The 20,164-nt window shown below is 32.3% G+C and overlaps 1 protein-coding gene across 14 annotated transcripts in view; it reads right to left on the bottom strand.

Annotated features, from left to right (window-relative positions):
• LOC306657983 (PTB domain-containing engulfment adapter protein 1) overlaps positions 1-20,164 on the bottom strand; it is a 260,729-nt gene that overhangs the window by 18,442 nt on the left and 222,123 nt on the right. For 11 of the 14 annotated variants that reach the window (XM_079134584.1, XM_079134581.1, XM_079134583.1 and 8 more), the window contains 4 exons: positions 15,266-15,403; positions 2,202-2,318; positions 1,926-2,006; positions 1,432-1,524 (listed from right to left, as the gene is read on the bottom strand). In XM_079134584.1, coding sequence (XP_078990710.1) covers positions 1,432-1,524; positions 1,926-2,006; positions 2,202-2,318; positions 15,266-15,403 — 429 coding nt within the window. The remainder of the gene's footprint in view (positions 1-1,431; positions 1,525-1,925; positions 2,007-2,201; positions 2,319-15,265; positions 15,404-20,164) is intronic. The other 3 variants (XM_079134574.1, XM_079134572.1, XM_079134576.1) reach the window with 1 other exon arrangement.

Raw genomic sequence — 20,164 nt, 5'->3', positions numbered from 1 at the left:
AAGCACTTGTGGAAGATTCTAAAAACAACTGTCTTCTTAAGATTCCTTGAAAAAGTAATTTCCCCTTTATTTTTATACTTTGTCTCACAGAATGTCTTAATAAAGTTTCAACCAAAAAGGTACACATTCCATTCTGGGACCAAAGTAGAAGAAAGTATTGGAGTCCATTTTCTGCCCCTTAGAGGGAAGGAGGAGGCAAGAAAAAAAAAAATAATAATAATAATCCTTGTGAGTAGTAAACAGTGAAGAGAAAAATCAGGAAAGAATAATTGTAATAAAACCACATCATGAAGAGGATACACCAGCGCCTCAATGTGCTTATCATAGTTACACAGGTACCTCGCTGGGAACCTCTGTCTTCTCAGGCCATGTTGGCCCCACAATTACAGACCCTATGGTAAGCGATGGAAATCCCAACTCTCTCAGTGTGGAAGATGGAAAATGTGAGTTGATAACAAAGAAAACTTTTGACCCATTTCTAGGGCAATGCCACATTTGAAGCCATAAGTCCAACTTCTTACAGAGCATTCTTCATAATGATGAGCTGGTGAACTATTTGAGTTATTGGATATAAACAAAATTACATACATATATATGAAAAGTTTCAAAATTCTTTCAAAAGTTTACCTAGACCACAATTGTATTCCAGTTCATAGTATCATTCCATAATATATATGAATTTTAAATATTTAATAGTATCAATAAAATATAATAATATTAGAGATTATCAGTGGTACAGAGGATTCAAAAGGAAAAAAAATAGTTCTAAATACATTTTATCTAGAAAAAATATATTTTAAATATCAGTTACTAAAATCAAAAAATATCCTTTTGCCCAAATCAAATAATAATGATGTCATACATGGTATTGGGAAAAGGATTTCAAAACTGTGACAATGTCAGGAATAAATAACTAAACATACTTGCATGTTTCTGCAGAAGCAACCACTAATCTCACTGTCTGAAATAAAACTGCCTCACTCCCAGTGGGAACCCTTGCCATGTAATATAAGAAACCATGTTTAGTCTCAGTATCAGTCCATTTCCTATAACAAAGTTCAGCACTCCAGAACTAGACAGGCATGGGTCATCAAAACTAACCTCAGTGAATGGTAATCAATAGGAATGAAAGAAAGAATATGCCACAAACAGAAAGATAATAGTCCACCTTAGGACTACAATGGGTTTGAATTATTTTAGAAAACATAGGGGAAAGAGCAACGTGGAAAACAACTCTGGCCTGAACCACAGAGGCAATTTTAATTTTAATTTTAATTAGACTTGTTTATCAGACTTTGTCTCTGTCCGTGTTTAATTTTAAATTGTGGATCACAAACTATTATAACTTGCTGCAAAATTTACAATCCAGAGTATGTTTTATCACCATAAAATCTGTTTTAAAGAGAACATACACATATTCAATACACTTACTGGAGATGTTGATACTTGAGTTATTCTCAACTGATTTTCCAAATCTTGTACTTTATTTTTAAGTTCCGTATTTTCTGTTTCTAAGTCTTGGATCTAAAAAGCAAATGATTACTGAATAACTTTCAGAATTATTTCTTGGCAAATATTGGCTATTATATTGATTACATTAACAAATAACATTGTATGCTATTTACATACATATTTTTAATATACTCTTGTGCACATGGGAGAAAATTATTTTACGAAACAGGAAGTATTAGAGGATTCTAGGTCGCTGGAAAGATATATTCAGTTTAAAATACATTTTATGTGTGTGCAAATTTTATGTTCCTAATGTGTCATCTTTGTGTTTTCTTGTTGCACTGTGCAATCTATACCCATAATCTTGGAGTATAACCACAAGACAGTGAAACTTGCCTCTGATGATTTTGAAGAGTGGAGAAAGGGTGTAATTTAATTACAAAGGAATCTGATCTGCATGGGAAACCACTTACCCAGCATCTGCTGCTTCTGCTGCTCTGATCCCCATGAGAAGCATCAGGAAGTGAAGCAAAGTCACATGAGAACACTAAGTTCTTGTGGAATTCAATATAAAATAGTTAAAAACTGTGCAGGGGATCAGGAATGAAAAATTATAGGAACACAGTGAAAGCAGTTCCAATCAGTGTGGGGGAAATTTAATGGCAGGTCTTCTAAATTTGTTTGATGATATGCAAGCTTCCCTGTACTTACATCATACAAATGTGAAACAGCAAGCTTAGTTTACTCACTCTTTTCTGTAACCCTGCAATCTGTTTTCTTGTTTCAACATCTTTTCCTCCAGATTCTAGAAATTTCCGGTACGCCAGGTCAAATGCTTGACCGATTGTTAAAGTTATCTCTTCAGCCTTTATAAGAAAATCAAACAAAAAAATTTGCATTTTAATCATAATATCATCAAACTGCTCTTTAAATGAAGAGAACACATTCACATGAGGTACTTTAAAAGAGCAATAGATAGGGGCAGAGATGAAGGAATGAAGGAAGTAGCCATTCTACCTTATTAATTCAATGCCTACCCAGGTAGGACAATTAAAAAAGGAGAACAGAAAAAAAGAAAATAAAGAAAGGAGTCCACCAATGAACCACTAGCTATTGAGTTTAGAAGCAAGAATTCCTTATTTACAATTTTTAAATTTCTTTCATTGTTGTATGTTTTTCCTTGTTGTTTCCCTCCCCAAATATTTGATGCCTATTAAATAAAAACACAATGCCAAATGCAGTTTCTCTTGTTCCTCCGCCCTTTTCTTTCCCTAGTAAGAAAACAAGGCCAGATGGTGGGCAGGTAACCTGAATAGGCCACCTGGGTGGAGTCTGGAAAACTTGAGGAGCACCCTCTTTAAATGAGGCAAGTTCTGTTCAGGCCCAGTAGATCTTTGTCTGGTAGAAATGAGTAATTCCAACCCAGAATGGTCAGGCCTTAAATATGCAAGATGAGGTCAGAGTCCTGAATTTTAATGTGAGTTCTCCCAATTTTAAGTGAAAGTGAACCATTTGTATTTTTGTAAAGCAACGTGGATTGAACAAAATACATGTCATCTGAATTTGACCTGGTAAGTAATTTACCATCTTTGATCCACCACCTAGAAACTGCCAAAAAATACCACCAGAAAGTCCACCAGCTCATTCTTTCTTCATTTACATCTCCACTAATTTCATGGTGCCTATCTTGAAGTATACATTAAAAATATATTTATTTACTTTGTTAACATTAAAAAAATTAGGTTAAGGCTTTAATCTATGGCAAACATCATATTTAAGAGGAGTAGTATAATGTTTTAATGACAGAAAACTTGTAGAAACATTATTGAAAATGCTATGCTTTAACTGATCTACTAAAATTCTAATACTTTGTCATATACTATGATCAATCTAGGGTAAAAACATAATTTATCATTAAAGTTTACACTATTTAATTGACAACAATTTTTGGAGTTCACTATATGTTTAAAGAGGGTTTTAGCTATGAGAAAATATTCGTAGTGTTTAACTTGGCTAACTAAAATGCAAAATATGTACAAAGAATTGTATAGAAGGACCATTTGTCCTACAAAAATACAGAAAAAAGACACAAAAATAAACTATGATAAATTATAATAAAAATACTAATGAAATGAAAATGCCAGATATCAACTATGTATGCACAGTTTATTCAAGCCAATGAAAAATATTTAAGGAAAGAAATTTAGTTGTGGTACATTCTTGGATTATATGTAATATTTAAAAGTAGTGAAAGTGGTCATGACAGGTTATATGATTCTGAATTTTTTTTTCTGTTTCTTATGTCAAAAATTTGGTGTAACGTTTTCATTTTGCTTTATAATAAAAACATTTATTTTAAATTGTGGTTTATTTTTCTCCTTTTTAAACCATGATTTCAATGCTCCCTTTTAATAAATCATTATGTTATCCTCAAATTCTCACTGTGTATACTACAGAGAATCACTTAAATGATAATGCTGATGATACAGCATTTATAGTCCATATTGTTTTTATTAATGACTTTTAAAAAAATCATATCCGCTTTTTTTTTATAACAACAAATACTTATGAAGCATAGAACTGTCTGGTAAATTCTGCATATATTATGTTACTTCATCCACATTATGATTCTGACATAAAGATTATTATCCCCACAATACGTATGATAAAACTGCAGTTCTGTAAGGTTGAATATCTTGCCTAAGATCTCAATGATTTGAGAAACATGAATTCAAATCCAGAATGTCTGATTCTCCAACCCTTGCTTTTTGAGGGGAAAAGTGGGAGGATAAAATTTCTATACAGTGAAATGTATGGATTATAATTGTACAATCAGCAGTGCTTTGATAAATGTATATAAGTATCATATCACTAAAGATATGAAATTTTTCTGTTCCCTGATAGTCTTCTGTGCTTACTTCTAGTCAAATCTCATCTATTATGGGCAGTCCCTGCTCTAATTTCCACGACCATGGTGAGTTTTGCCTGTCCTAGATATCGATAAAAAATGGATCATACTGTACATGTTCTTTTGTGTCTGGCTTCTTTTACTAACGTAATGTCTTTGAGTTTCAACATGCTGCATGTTTCAATAGCACATTTGTTTTATTGCTGATTTAGTTTTCCATGTTATGTATATACTACAACTGATTTATCCATTTTCCTATTGAAGGGCATTCATGGTCTTGCAGAACTTAGTTATTAAGAATAAAAAAGTATAAACATTCTTGTAAAAATCTTTTGTAGACATATATTTCCATATTTCTGGGTAGATGCCTAGAATGTAAAATTGCTAAATCATAAGATGAGTCTGTAGTTAACATTATAAAATCTGCCAAATGGTTTCCAAATTATACCATTTCACATTCTATCCAGTAGTAAGAGAGTTCTAGTTACTCCATATTCTCACCAACATTAGATAATAAGTATTTTGACTTTTAGTCATTTACTGGATGAGTGACATTCTATCAATGTGCTTTTGCTTTGCATTATCCTGTTGAATAATTATATTAGCCTAGTTTCATGTGCTCTTTTTTCACACTATATTTAATGAACTAACTCCCGTTCAGGTCTCTTGCTCATTTTTATTAGGTATTTTTCATTGTTATTGTTCAGTTTTAGAAGGCTGTTATGTGTTCTAGATATAAATATTTTTGGATATATGTATTAAGGATCTAGTCTCACAATGGGTGGCTTGCCATTTCATCTAGTTAGTAATGTTTATGGGTTAACATACAATTCTTATTTTTTTTATTTTGATTCATTGTACATAAATGGGGTACAACTGTTGTTTCTCTGGTTGTACATGAAGTAGAGTCACACCATTCATGTAATCCTACATGTACATAGGGTAATGATGTCTGTCTCATTCTGTTATTTTTCCTTCCCCCACTTCCTCCCCACAATTCTTATTTTTGATAAACTACATTGGGTCTTTTTTTGTCATGTTTAATGCTTCTGTGATAAGACTATATAAACTTCCACTTTTAAGTTGACCCATCTTATGTTATGTTTATATAGCATAAGCAGGGGCTAATTCTTTGTAACTTAAAAAATATATTTAGCTAGTTGTTCTAGGACCATTTGTCAAAAAGACTACTTTCTTCAATCAATTATTTTGTCATATTTGTGTAAAGTAGACTGTATGTGTGGATATTTTTGGGCTCTACAATATTGCTATTATTTGTCTACCATTATGTTGATATACTTGCTTAATAGAAGTTTCTTTAAAGTATTTGAAATCAGGAACTACATGTCCCCCAACTTGGTGTTCTCTTTGGAGATTGATATTTATTTTCATGCTCATTTGTTTTATCATATTAGAATTTTCAATTTCTTAATAAAAATCCCATTGAGATATGATTGTGGATTTGTCTTTGCCTGTTCAATTTTCTGCTTCATTTTTAAAAAGTAGTGTTCTTACATGAACATACATTGGTCCTTTGATCATTATGACAACTTTAATACCATCCTTTAATCATTACTAGCAACAGTTTTTTTCCTTTTAATTCCCTGAACATATTTGTAAAGAAGCATAGCATTACAGATAAATTCAAAAAATGTCTTTAACTCTAGCCTTCACCTTGGCCCTCTCTACGACTCCATGGAGATCCTGACTAAAGTTTGTCATTCTAGATAAAGGTCACGAGCTCTGCATTTATTTACCTGTATGTATAAGTTCACATATGCTCTAAGAGTATAACGATACTAAAGTTTGATTCTGTAGCAACTTGTTAGTCTGGAACTTCTTATTACCTATTTAATTCATTTGTTTCAGTTACGTTATTTCACCAATATCACATTAATATGAATAAAGAATAATCTTAAAATATAATGTATTGGTTCATACATAATAAGCAATTACATATGCAGTCTCCAGTTGTTTTTTCCCCTGCAATATTTTTTTAATGAATGCTATTTTTAGCTTATAGATGAAGAGTTAAATGTTTAAAAACATAAATTTGCCTTCTGAAATACTCATGAATGATGGAACGGTATTTGAGTTTCTGCCTCAGTAATGTTAAAGTTCATGTCTTTATTAGTATATCACACTGGTTTTCTACATTAGAAAAAATGTGTGTTAGTAAATAAACTTTGTGTAATATAACCCTAGAAACGCATCTAAAATCACATCCACATATCTATGAACAGAAATTATACTTACTCTAATGGTTTTACTAGTTATTAGAACACAATGTCTAGTTATATATAATATCAGATCACAGAAAAGATTTCACATTGTAATAAAGAAATAAAAAATCTTCCAGGTATAATTTAATTATAGTAGTTCGTAAAGTATGCCCATTGAAATTTAAAAAATAAAAAGTTTTATCTCATAATTTGAAAAATGCAGGTTCTTTAAAGAACTACAGCAACTTATTACTTGGGAAGTATTTAATATTCCCATAAAATTGTATTTTTAAAATCAAATAATGTTTCCTGACTCATATATAGAGAATTTAAGAAGATGTGCTATGTAGTCAGAGAATTACACTTTGATAAATTTAATGGTTCTTGGTTTAAATGATTTTAAAAAGTAAAAAGAGAAACAATAAACAACAGTTTTTTAACTTGATTAGAAATGTGGGAAAATCAATATAGGGCAGTAGACTTATGTGCTCCTAATAACTGCACAAAATTGAGTATCTAGCTGTCAATGCCAAATATGTCAGTGGTACTGTAATGACATCCAAAAGAATATCAGACAATTTAATCATCTTAAATTATTTTTCTGGTTACACTTGCTTATTCTGCCTTTGTGTCAAAATAAGCCAAATTATCAGAACTTTTTAAATCATGGATTCATAAATAAATTTACTATTTCATAAGCTGAAGAAATGAATACCAGCAGTAAAGGGAAATATTTAGTCATGATAAGCTTCAGATCCTTATTATCAAACTGGTTATATTAGGTTGGATTACTAAACCAGGAAAATAGTTTTATTCATTGATAATGTAATGAAATATAAAGAGCAAGAATATTTTTAATTAAAAACTATTTGTATCAAAAATTAAAAAGGAAAAACATGAAATATAACTATAAAAAATACAAAACAACTTCCCCAAGTAGACCTTGTGAAAGGACTGCATGTAGTAATTACTTCTAGTATTAATAACGTATGATTCTTTGGACAATGAAACCATTTTTCTACAGATATTAAGTAAGTAAAGAGAAGTTTTATACCTTGCCACATCTTACATTACACTTCACGTTAAAAAAAAAAAAAAGTACTAAGCTGGAGGAGACACAACAGTTTCATCTGTTTATTGGGAGCTACTCTTTACATCAAAAGCAGTATCCAATAAATAAAGTATATATATATTAGCATTGGAACAATTGTGAAAACATATCAAAATAAGGCCTAATGGTGTCAGTGACATATTTAACTCACAATAAAGAAGTCAAATCAACCAAATCAAATGAATTCTGTATTTTAGTATTATTTTTAAGTGTATATGTTATGTTTTTTAAAAATTCTTTTCAGTTATATGCAACACTAGGATACATACACCCTGACATAATCACAACAGCATGGAACACAAGACATAACTCAGCCAATTCAGTCCCCAGTACTACCCATCCCCACACTCCCTCCACTCCACTTACAGTTTAGTTTTTTAAAAATTTTATTAAGTGTCCTATGGATACACTTGATGCTGGGTCCCACCGTGCCACATCCATGCATGTACATGCAAATATTCAACTGGATTCATTCCACTGTTCTTCCCTTTTCCTGTCCTTCATCCAATTCAATCCCTTAAGTCTTCTCTACTGATCTTTCCTGTATTTTGACCAATTCCCTCTCCCTTTTTTTTTTTTTTTCTGTTTCTTTTTGTTTTTTCTTTCTTTTTTAATTCCCTCCTACCTTATTTTGGATTAGCTTCTGCCAATCAGAGAAAACATTTGACCTTTGACTTTTGGGGACTGGATTATTTTACTTAGCATGCTAGTCTCCAGTTCCTTCCATTTACTAGCAAATGCCATCATTTCATTCTTCTTTATGGTTGAGAAATACTCCACTGTGTATACATATACACATTTTCTTTATCCATTTATCTGTTGAAGGGCACCTAAGTTGGTTCCACAGCTTGGCTATTGTGAATTCAGCCACTATAAACATTGGTGTGGCTGCATCACTGAAATATGCTGATTTTAAATCTTTTGGATATATACCAAGGAGTGGCACAGCTGTTTCATATGGTATTTCCAGTCCTAGTTTTTTAAGGACTCTCAATACTGCTTTCACAGTGGTTGCACTAATTTTCCTTCCCACCAACAATATATGAGTGTATTTTTTCTCCACATCCTTGCCAGCATTATGATTTGTATTCTTGGTAACTGCCATGCCCATTAGAGATGAAAATATCAGTGTAGTTTTGAGTTGTATTTCCCTAATTGCTAGAGATGTTGAACATTTTTTTCATATATTTGGTGACATGTGTATTTCTTCCTTTGAGAAGTGTCTGTTTAGTTCTTTTGCCCATTTATTAACTAGGTTATTTGTTTCGTTGAGTTCTTGCATAGTCTAAACATTAATGCCCTATCTGAAGAGCAGGTGGCAAAGATCTTCCCCCATTCTTCAGGCTCTTTCTTCGTGCTCTTAATTGTTTCCTCTGCTGTGAAGGAGCTTTTTAATTTGATGCTATCCCACTTATTGTTTGTTTCTTGAGCTTTAGAAGTTTAGTTAAGGAAGTTGATTCCTGTGCTGACATGCTGGAGTGTTGGGTGTACATTTTCTTCTAGCAGTTGCAGGATTTTGGTCTAATTCCTAAATCTTTGATCCACTTTGAGCAATAGGGATCTAATTTCATTTTTCTACCTGTGGATTTCCAGTTTTCCTAGCACTATTTGTTGAAGAGGCTATCTTTTCTCCAATGAATGTTTTTGGCACATTTATCTAGTATGAGGTAACTATTCATGTGGAGTTTTCTCTGTGTCTTTTATTCAATTCCATTGGCCTTCCTGCCAGGTTTTGTGCCAATACCATGATGTTTTTGTTATTATGGCTCTGTAATATACTTTAAGGTCTGATATTGTGATGCCTCCTGCTTCACTCTTCCTGCTAAGGATTGCTTTGGCCATTGTGAGCTTCTTATTTTCCCAAATCAATTTCATAACAACTTTTTCTATTTCTATGAAGAATGTCATTAGTATTTTAATTGGAATTGCATTTACTCTGTATAGAGCTTTCAGTAGTATGGCCATTTTGACAATATTAATTCTGCCTATCCAAGAACATGGAAGGTCTTTCCATCTTCGATGGTCTTCTTCAATTTCTTTCTTTAGTGTTCTGCAGTTTTCAGTAGAGGTTCTTTACCTCTTGCAAACCACATACAACAATATATTAAAAAGACTTCATCCTGACCACGTGGGTTTCATCCCAGGGATGAAAGACTGGTTGAATATGCGGAAATCAATAAATGTAATTCATCGCATAAATAGAGGGAAGGTCGAAAAACAATAATCACATGATTATTTCAATAGATGCAGAAAAAGCATTGACAAAGCACAGCACCCATTCATGTTTTAAATACTAGAAAAACTTGGAACTGAAGGAACTTACCTCAACATTGTAAAGATCACATACGACAAGCCCAAGACCCACGTAAAACTGAATGGAGAAAAACCAAAAGCATTTCTTCTAAAAACAAGAACCAGACAAGGATGCCCCACTTCCACCACTCTATTTCAACATGGTCATTGAAGCTCCAATCAGAGCAATCAGGCAAGAGAAGGAAATTAAAGGGATACAAATAAGAAAACAGCAGCTCAAATGATCTGTTTGCTGATGATATGATCTAGAAGACCAAAAAACCTACTCTACCAGACTTCTAGAGCTCATAAATGAATTCACAGTAGCAGAACATAAGATCAACATTCATAAATCAATGGTGTTCCTATACTCCAATGATGAATTTACTGAAAAAGAAATTAGGAAAACTATCCTATTCACAATAACCTCAAAATAATACTTGGAATCAGTCTAATACTACTTTTAAACTTAAGGAGATAATGGGCTGGGGGTGTAGCTAAGTGGTAGAGCACTTTCCTAACATGTATAAGGCCTTGGGTTCAATTCCCAGCATGGCATAAAATGAAATAATAAAGCTGCATAAAATCAAAACTTAATATGACTACAGAACTTATATAAACATTAAATCTTAATAATACATGATTTTATCAGTAAAGAAAATTTCACTTTTGTAGCATACTAGGGTAGGCTTCATCTAAATTTCAACAAAACTGAAAATCCATGGATCTGATTCTGTTACTATCTAGCTTTGTGATTCTCAGAACTTCAGTGAACCTCTCTGCCCTTATTTATCTAAAATGAGATGAAAGGTTTGGTTCAAACAGACCATGACTTATTTTTCTAAGTAAAATTTTCATACTGAGATCATTTTAGAATTTACATTCATTTTAAGAAATAATATAGGCAGGTCATGTGTACCCTTTATCTGGGTTTTCCCAGTGGTAACATATTTCAAATACAAATCACAACTGGGATGTTGATGATAAATAGTCAAGATGCAAAACTCCATTACCAACAGAATCTCTCATCTGATTGTTTTATAGGTATACTCTCTTATAGTCTGTTCTCAGTCTTTCTTTAATCTTCTGGCAAAATGATCTGTTTTCCATTCCTATGATTTAGTCACCTTAAGAAAGCCTACAATAAGAATCATGGAACACGTAAGCTCTGGGAACTGACTTTTCTCACTCCCTATTCTCTGGGAGTCATCAAATTGTTGTGTTAACAGCTCATTCCTTTTTATTGCTCAGTAGTGTTCCATGATTAGAATGTACCAGTGTTTCACTACTCAGACATTTCTGCAGTATCTGTAGATTTTTTCCCATTATGACTAAGTTACTCTAAATATTTGTGTACAGGTTTTTGTTGTGAGCATTTTAAGTTTTGATTGCTCTGAGAAAATTTTCCAAATAGTGCCTATGATAGTTGCATGTTAAGTTTATTATGAAACTGACAAACTGATTTTCTCCAAGTGGCTGTACCATTCTATACCCCTGTCAACTATCTAAAGGTTATTGTTTTTCTACTTCCTCACTAGCATTTGGTATTTTTAATTGCAGCTTTTCAGATAATTGTGTAGTAAGTTACCTCTCCTTTTGTTGTCAATTTATATTTTCCCAATACACACTATTGGTAACATCTTTTCATGCACTTACTTGCCATCTTTATATCCTCTTCAATTAAATGTACTTTCATTTTCTTTGCCAGTTTTCTTATTTGATAATTTTTATATGTAGGTTATCAAATTTCTGTATACTAGTCCTTTGATAAGCAGTTTGCAAATATCTGTCCCATGTCTTAGATTGTCTTGTCATATGGATACTTAATAAGGCCTTTCTGATGAAGTCCTAGTTTCCATTATTTTTCCATTTATGGATGCTGCTCAGTTTGGATGTCAAGTCTAAGATCTCTCTGTATAGTCTTACAAGTTGAAGATTGTTCTTGTTTTTTTTTTTTTTTTTTTTTTCTAAATGTTTTATGGTTGTACATTTTACATATAAGTCCATGATGCATTTTCAGTTAATTTTTGTATAAGGTGTCAGGTTTAGGTATTTTATTTGCATGTGCAGGTCAAACTGCACCACTACTTTTGGTTGAAAGCTTATCTTTCTTCTGATGTATTGCTTTTGTATCACTGTCAAATATTAGTTAAGTGTATTTTTATAAGTTTATTTCTGTATTTTTTTTTACTCTGATCTATGGACCTCTTTGTCTATCCATCTACCAAAACTATAGTATTTTGGAGTAATCCTGTTTTGAGTTCACTGGATTTTTTTAACTTATATGTTTATGGTATTTGTTAAATTTGGGGAGTTTTCAACCATTATTTCTTTGAGTGCTTTTATAAGGTTGGTCTGCCTTCTTTCTTCTCTCTTTCCAAGACTCCAATGACATACACATGTTGGACATTATGTGACAGTCCCACAGAACACTCAGGTTCAGTTTCGTTTTTGCTTCTTTCTGTGCCCTTGTGTGTTTGTGTGTGTGCTCATGTGCACATACATGTACTTGTTATGTCTGAACTGTTCAGATTGGACATATTCCATTTGTCAGATTTTCAAGTCACTAATTCTTCTAATTTCTATTTCTTTGTTTAAGTTTTCTATTTCTTTAATAAGACTTTCTACTTCTTTAGCTGTGTTTGTAATTTTTCATTGTCTTATATTTTATGTTGTTAATTTTAAAATTTTTGCCTTATAATTATAGTAGCAGTTTGGGGATCTTTTGGTTCACTTTTTTCATTTAGTTTAAGATGGTTCTGTTTCCTGGTATGAGGAGAGGTTCTCAATTGAATCTTGGATATTTTGGATATTAGGTTATGAATTCTAGAAATTATGTTAAATTTTCTGGTTTTGGTGGCTTCCTATGACATACACCTGTAGGGAAGTGAGGATGGAAAAGCCCTGCCTCGTGGTTCCCTGCAGAGGACTGAGGTCCACTGCCTCTTCAGTGATGGTTGAATATTCTGGCTCACCAGGTGGTCCTCCCTGTGACCATGGAAGGAAGGGGACTTGTAAATACAGATGGACAAATACAGTGATGGGAATCTAAAGTGTTGGATTTTTTTCCAGATTCTGTTATTACTTAACTTTGTAACTTGGGGAAACTAAATGTTTGTTAAGCAACATAGCCATGGTTTGTTAAAATAAGAGGAAAGAATTATGCCATTAATTTATCATTTATTCTTTCATGTTAATACTCTATTTAAAATAAGAATTAGAAAGAATGGCATACCAAACATTCTTCATACCCATCAGATCACACTCATTATTTTAATTAAAGTCAATGAAACCTCATAGTGAAAATAATACAATGAAATTAAGAAAACATTTCCTCTTTGAGTTAATGAAGTTGATGCCAACTCGTGATTTGAGAGATATTTTGCACCCTTGTTTTTCAGATCCAGGCTTGCATCTACCCACAACAGAACTGCTTGCTAAATGTGGATTTCCTGAATAGCAGACCCAATGAACATATATATTTTTAGATAGGAGATCCAAGAACTGTATTTTAAAGTCACCTCTTATGATTCCTATGTACACAAACTGGTTGTGAATCAGGGCTCTCATGTCAATAAGTTATTGTCAAACTTCAAGAAAAAAGAAATTTGATATGCTATTTTCAAAAAGAATAGTAGGTCAAAGGTACTGAAATTCTAGTAATCAATTACAGAAATTTACGAATGAGAAGAAATAGGGTCTATGCTATTTAGACTACATATTCTGGTAAACTTAAATTTCATAAGCATGCAGCAGATTTGAATGGAAATCACAGAAAGATATAACAAGTGGTACAAATATATAAAGCTGTTTGATATTGATAATTAATTATGATTATGAACATTTCAGAGGACCCCAAGAAAGTTTATTTCTATGGGTACCACAGGAAAGAAGGACAACTGAGTTAATTGGTGCAAATGGTAAAAGGTTATTATGTTTTACACATAGAAGATATTCAATAAATATTAACTTTAATCTTCTTAATCACATAGAGGAAAACATCTGCAAATAATCAGGATTATGAAACACTTGAAATATGTAAATGTAATGCATTCATTCAAGAGGATAAATTTCAAAAACAATTTGAGCTTTATACAAAATATCTTTTTGTGTCTATAATACTGTCTTACATGGATAATCATATTTTTCAGATTAGATGTTCCATAATATCCAATGGTTCTTAAAATGTATTATTATGCCAAGCATTTTAGCATGTTAGCTTGCCTTTTTAAAACACTAATATTTAAAAGACACAGAAAATAACTTGAGCTACTTTTGGTAAATTTTCATCTTGATTTTTTCATTAAGGAAAAAATTATTGAGTATATGTTGTCCACCTGATGCAGGAATTATACATAAAATAAAAAGGCATTTGTTCTCAAGAAGGTCACAGTCTAACACCAAGAGATAAATGACACAATTATGATAATAATATTAGTAATCTCCTATTTTTGAGAGTAAAAAAAATAGCAAATAATGAATTAAATTCTATGTCCTTTTTAAATCAAAACTGTTGAGGTTAAATATTTTTCCTTCTTTGAAGACAATGACTGTAATTTGTGTGTAAGTTTTATAACAGGAACTCAGACTAGATTATGATTAGAAGTAGTTTATGCTTTTAAGCAAGACAAAGGATTTTCTTTAAGATTCCAAATAATTGAAGAATTGTTACCTAATTTAACTCTCAGAAGAGTCTAACTGATCTTATTTATAATTTTAGATTAAATTCAAAGCAAGCACACTCATACCTAAATACACATATTATTACTTTTCATTACATTAAATGTTCTGAATGACAAACATCAAGAACCAAGTCTTTACAGTATTAGATAATTTTTTTAAGGAGCTATGTAGATTTTATTTCCTGGAACTTAGACTACTTATCTTCATGAAATCTATCACACTCCAGGAAGAAAAAGAAAAAAGTAAACACAAAAACAAAAACCGTTCTCACCATTACTCTTTGCATTATGTACATATTGCTAAATAATGTTTGACATTAAAATTACATATGAATGATTACAAGAGATATAAACGCACAGCATAAGCAGGACTGGTGTTCTAACAAAAGAAATTTGCATGCAAACTTTTGCTCATGAACATAAGAATTTAGTTAAAGATAAAATCCTGAAGGATATTCTCATGACAGGATGAATCTATTAGTGTAGTTAAGTATTTACAGACCTTATTCACTTCCAAATACTTTATTAACTCCGGAAACAAGGCAATTCCTGGCTTGTAGAATGGAACAAACCACCCTAAAACATCTGGCATACTTACACACTTTTCGCTGTCAAACACATAGCACAAATGTTTATTTGACTCAGAATCTTTGCATATGAAAGTGAATATCCTCTTGTCAGTTTTATCATCTGCGCAAAATGATATTCTATGAAGCTGGCAATTGTGTTGGACTTCCTGTGAACACAGATGGAAATAAATACTGTTGATGGCTTTTTTTCCATTTTCTGAAACACCAGCTTATGTTAATAACATATAACTTAAGATTTTAAAAGTGTAACAATCGTCTGTTATGCTTCAGTTTTACAATTACTACACCCTAAATTTAAACAAACATGCAGTGTAGATGGACCTCCTGACTCAGGATTAAACTAAGATATTCATTTCAATGGTACTCAAAAAAAAACACAAAAATACAGGAGGATCCAAGGTCCAGAGACTTTCAGAGCTATAAAGCATCTTAAGAGACCATATACCCTAAATCCTTCATGTTTATACAGGAGAACTTTGAAGTCCAAAGAGATTAAGATACTTCAAAAAAGAATGAGCCTAACCTTTTAAAACCCCAATTCCTTTCATTTTATGTCACTGCTACTAATGACTATCACGATTTAGAACAGAACCTCATCTGCAGAAAATTTCACCTGAAACACACCATCATTTTCATTCCTAGATTTTTTTAATTAATTTTATGTCGCATATCTTCATTGTTACTCATACACTCCTGAACCATTTGTGTCTAGGTAGGTCATCCTTGCAAATTACATAATGTTCTCCATGGCAATAACCTCCAAATGACTGAATCGACCCTGCTTATCAGTAGAAAGACCAATACTGCAACCAGAGGTAGAGCTACAGAACACTATGTGCACACATATACACAAGCCATACACACAAATATCGAATTATAAAATTCATGCAAAACATCGGTAGGTACTTAATTAAAATAAAATGTATATATAATAAAACAGTTTTTATACTTTTATTATTTAGTCAAAAAATTGTGTATTTGATACTAATATACTTATATTCTAATAGGTCATCAATAATATTTAATCATTTTTCAGTTTGCTGAAGCACATTTTGAAAAAAATGAGGAAAATGTCATGTATTTATTTATGACTGATGTAAATGAGTAAAAAAATCATTTTGTTTTTTATTGTGACTATGAATATCTTTTTTTTTTCAAAAATGTATTATGATACTAGGAATATCATCAGAAAATCAGGTCACCTGTATAATTTAGTGGGTATTTAGAGATGGAAACAACGATAGTTTCAGCCAAGAAAGACTGATGAATGTTGCCTCAGAAAATCTGATTTTTAGTAAAGTTTCTCTCTACAGATGATTTCAGTCTACCTGTAGCACAAATTCTTGGGTTGCCCATTGCAAACACTTTCCTCATCTTTATCCCAGATAAGTCAGAATCTCAGGGATTTTGATCAAAATAAATATCACTAAGGTAATTAAAATCCTTATCCTCCCAAGTTTGAGTTTGATATGTAGATTTGTAAATACTAAGATTTGATTTATTATTCCTATTTGCATTACTGTTCATCAGACTAAAAATCAGCATATAAAATGAGAAAGATAAAGAAATGTTAAGAGAATTTGCCAACAAAACGATGCATCTTTCCCTGGATGCAAACCAAATAGTAAGCCACCAAGGAGTTTCTTGGCAAGCATGAAAATTAAAATGAGGAACCGTATATGCTTGTAAGGTATTACTGGAGAGCCCATATGTCTCGGACCATAGAGAGGACCAGTTCTGAAGAGAAGGTTCAACTCATATAGGCGTTTTCAAACAGAAAAATCAAATGATTTGTTAATGTAATAGCAATGCGAAAGATACAGTGTGGGTGAATTTAATTCTTTTTAAATTGATACATATTAATCACAGGTTTTTTCTCATAGTCTGTGCTTAGATTGACAATGATCACATTTGTCTGACACTTTCCAGTATGTTGCCTGATTATCCAGTCCCTTTTCATATTAACATTTAGTTTTGTTTTGATGTTAATACTGCCAATCAAGCAATAGCTCTCAGCCACATGGTAGATACCAAATACTAGTAGCAGGTCTATATCACTTTAAAAATGGCATAATCATGTTAATAATACATGAGAGAAATCATCACTGCCAAATCGTATTGAAAAAGTATTTCTCATTTCTATTCTTAAGAGAAATGACAAAGAATATGCAAAACACCTCATTTACATAGCGGGTAGTCTAATGCTTCATTCACCTAACGAGGATGTGAACACGACGACTTAGTAATAAACAGTGTGGAATCATCCTAATATTTGGATTAGCAAAGGTATCTTTTTACAAAAGAAGACTAATAAGCTGAAACTTGTAAGTTCATTACTTTAAGGTTTTTTGTTTTTTTTTTGCTATCACTGTAATAGATATTTGTGGGTATTTAATGTAGTATTACTTTTGGTGAAATGGGATGTTAAAAAAAGGACAGGAATACAATAACAACAGGTCACAATGTGGAAATACATATCCTTTAACATTAGTAATATTTTAATGGAGTTGGAACAAAAAAAAAAAATGAATAAACATTTTAACCCCAGTCATCTACACTACATACTTTTAGCATCACATAATCGTCATTAGGAGAAGAAGTAAGGCAAGATACGGAAAAAAAAGATATAGGAATAGGAGCCTGTTGTTAGACTGCTTTCAGTTCCATCTCTTCCTCTCAGTTGGGAAAGAAAAATACTGTATTTTCTATAAAGTAAGTCCCTGTTAGAATAATAACATGTTTTAAAATCCTGCTTCACACATGTATATTTAACTAGAAGTAAATTTATTTTAGGGGCTTCATATTTGATTTTTTTTTCTTGATAAGAAAGTATACCTAAAATGACTTGAATGACAGGGTGTTTTACTGGTTCATTCTGTCTTCCTGGTTTAGTGTGGTTCCTAAATGCATGTGTGTGAATAGGCTGTACTGGAGTTCCCTGGAAAACGTGCTTCTTTCTTTCTCTCAAACACACACACACACACACACACCAGGCTTTTTTCTGTAGATCCTGATTCTAAAATGCATAAGCAGACTCCAGAAGTCAGCTCACATTCATTAGCATGTCCCAGGACACTAATGCTCTGCAGAGTTTGTAAATCCCTTTTTAGACTACCTTCTTTTTTTTTTTTTTTTTTTTGTACCAGGGATAGAACCCAGGGCACTTAACCACTGAGTCACATCCTCAGTCTGTTTCATTTTTTATTTTGAGACAGGGTCTCTCTAAGTTGCTAAATCTGGCTTTGAACTTGCAATCCTCCTGCCTTGACATCCCAAGCCTCTGGGATTAGAAGCATGCACCACCGTACCTGGCTTATCTTTATTTCTTAATAGAATAAAAAAAAAAAAAGAACTTTCCATATATGGGTAAAGAGTAAGATACAATATACCCATATATAATACGTAAAAGTCGCTTGTTACATATCCATAGGTAGTATAATTGAACATATATATCATCACAAAGATTTTAAAACTCTAAGATGATTCTTCAGATTTGTTAGGGGTAAAAATTCAGAAATTTACCCATTCAAAGCTTAGAAAATTCACTCTTTGGGAGAAAAACACAATTGGAACTCTTTAAAACTAGCTATTAGGTATAAGAAATTGAGAGTTTTGGGGAGGAAAGAACATTGGTATTATTGATTTGAGTAAGGTCATATAGGATGATTAAAGTCTTGGTTTCATCTATTCATCTGTCGATGGGCATCTAAGGGAGTTCCATACTTGCTATTGTGAATTGCACTGCTATAAATATTAGTATGCCTATATTATATATACTATATTACTATATATGTATATACTATGTTACTATATATAAATATTAGTATGCCTATATTATATATACTATATTACTATATATATATATACTATATTACTATAGTATGCTGATTTACTTCTTTTGGACAAGTACCAAGGAGGGAGATAGTTGGGGTATCAGTGGCTCCATTCTTGGCCTTTTGAGGAATCTCCACATTGCTTTCCAAAGTGGTTGTACTAATGTGAAGCCCCACGAACAATGTTAAGTGAACCTTTACCTCACATCCTCTCCAGCAATTATTGCTATATGTATTCTTGAGGATTGCCACTCTAACTGGAGTGAGATGAAATCTCAGTGTAGTTTTGATTTGCCTTTCACTGATTATGAAGGTATTCTTACAATAATGGAGTTTCACTCAGCCATAAGGAAGAATGAAATTATGTCATTTGCTGGCAGATGACTGGAAATGGAGAAAATCATGCTAAGCGATATAAGCCAGACTCCGAGAGTCAGGGTCTGAATGTTTCCTTTCATTTGCAGAAATTAGAAAGAAATACAAGGAAAAACAAGAAGTGGGGGATATCATGATAAAAAGAAGAGTAGAACAGAGGAAGGGATTAAGGGGAAGGAAAGAGGACTGTGTAAGGCAAGCAATTGTGGATTGAAATTGACAAAAGTGCATGTATGAATACATTGCAACAAATTCCACTTTTATGTATACCTATAATGCACCAATTTAAAAATAGATGTATAGAAGAAAGACCAGTACAATATAGGAAGGGGATCAGGTGGAGGAAGAAAGGGATAGGGAAAGCTCTGGAGTTAGGAATGAGCAATATATGTTATATGTATTTCTTTTCTGTCAAAAAGAGCCCCACTGAATGTTCTAATAACACATAAAAGATCAACTGATTAATCCTGTTAACTTGAACCCCACATCACTGATATTTTATAAGTGGAATTTAGACTGAGGCATGGAGATCTGAGGGTAAAAGCTTAAAGAGAACAGAATGAAGGCTGACAGGCTACCCCTATTGGCAGAAATTTGAAAATACGGTTTATCAACAACAAAATGGTAGATAGCAACCAGCCACTTTCTTATCATTTTTGCTTTTGTTTAATTATCACCAGTCACAGATTTTTAAGTCCA

The sequence above is a fragment of the Sciurus vulgaris genome (assembly GCF_902686455.1).
Source record: "Sciurus vulgaris genome assembly, chromosome: 3".
Lineage (NCBI taxonomy): Eukaryota > Metazoa > Chordata > Mammalia > Rodentia > Sciuridae > Sciurus > Sciurus vulgaris.
This window is presented reverse-complemented; position numbering and strand designations above follow the sequence as displayed.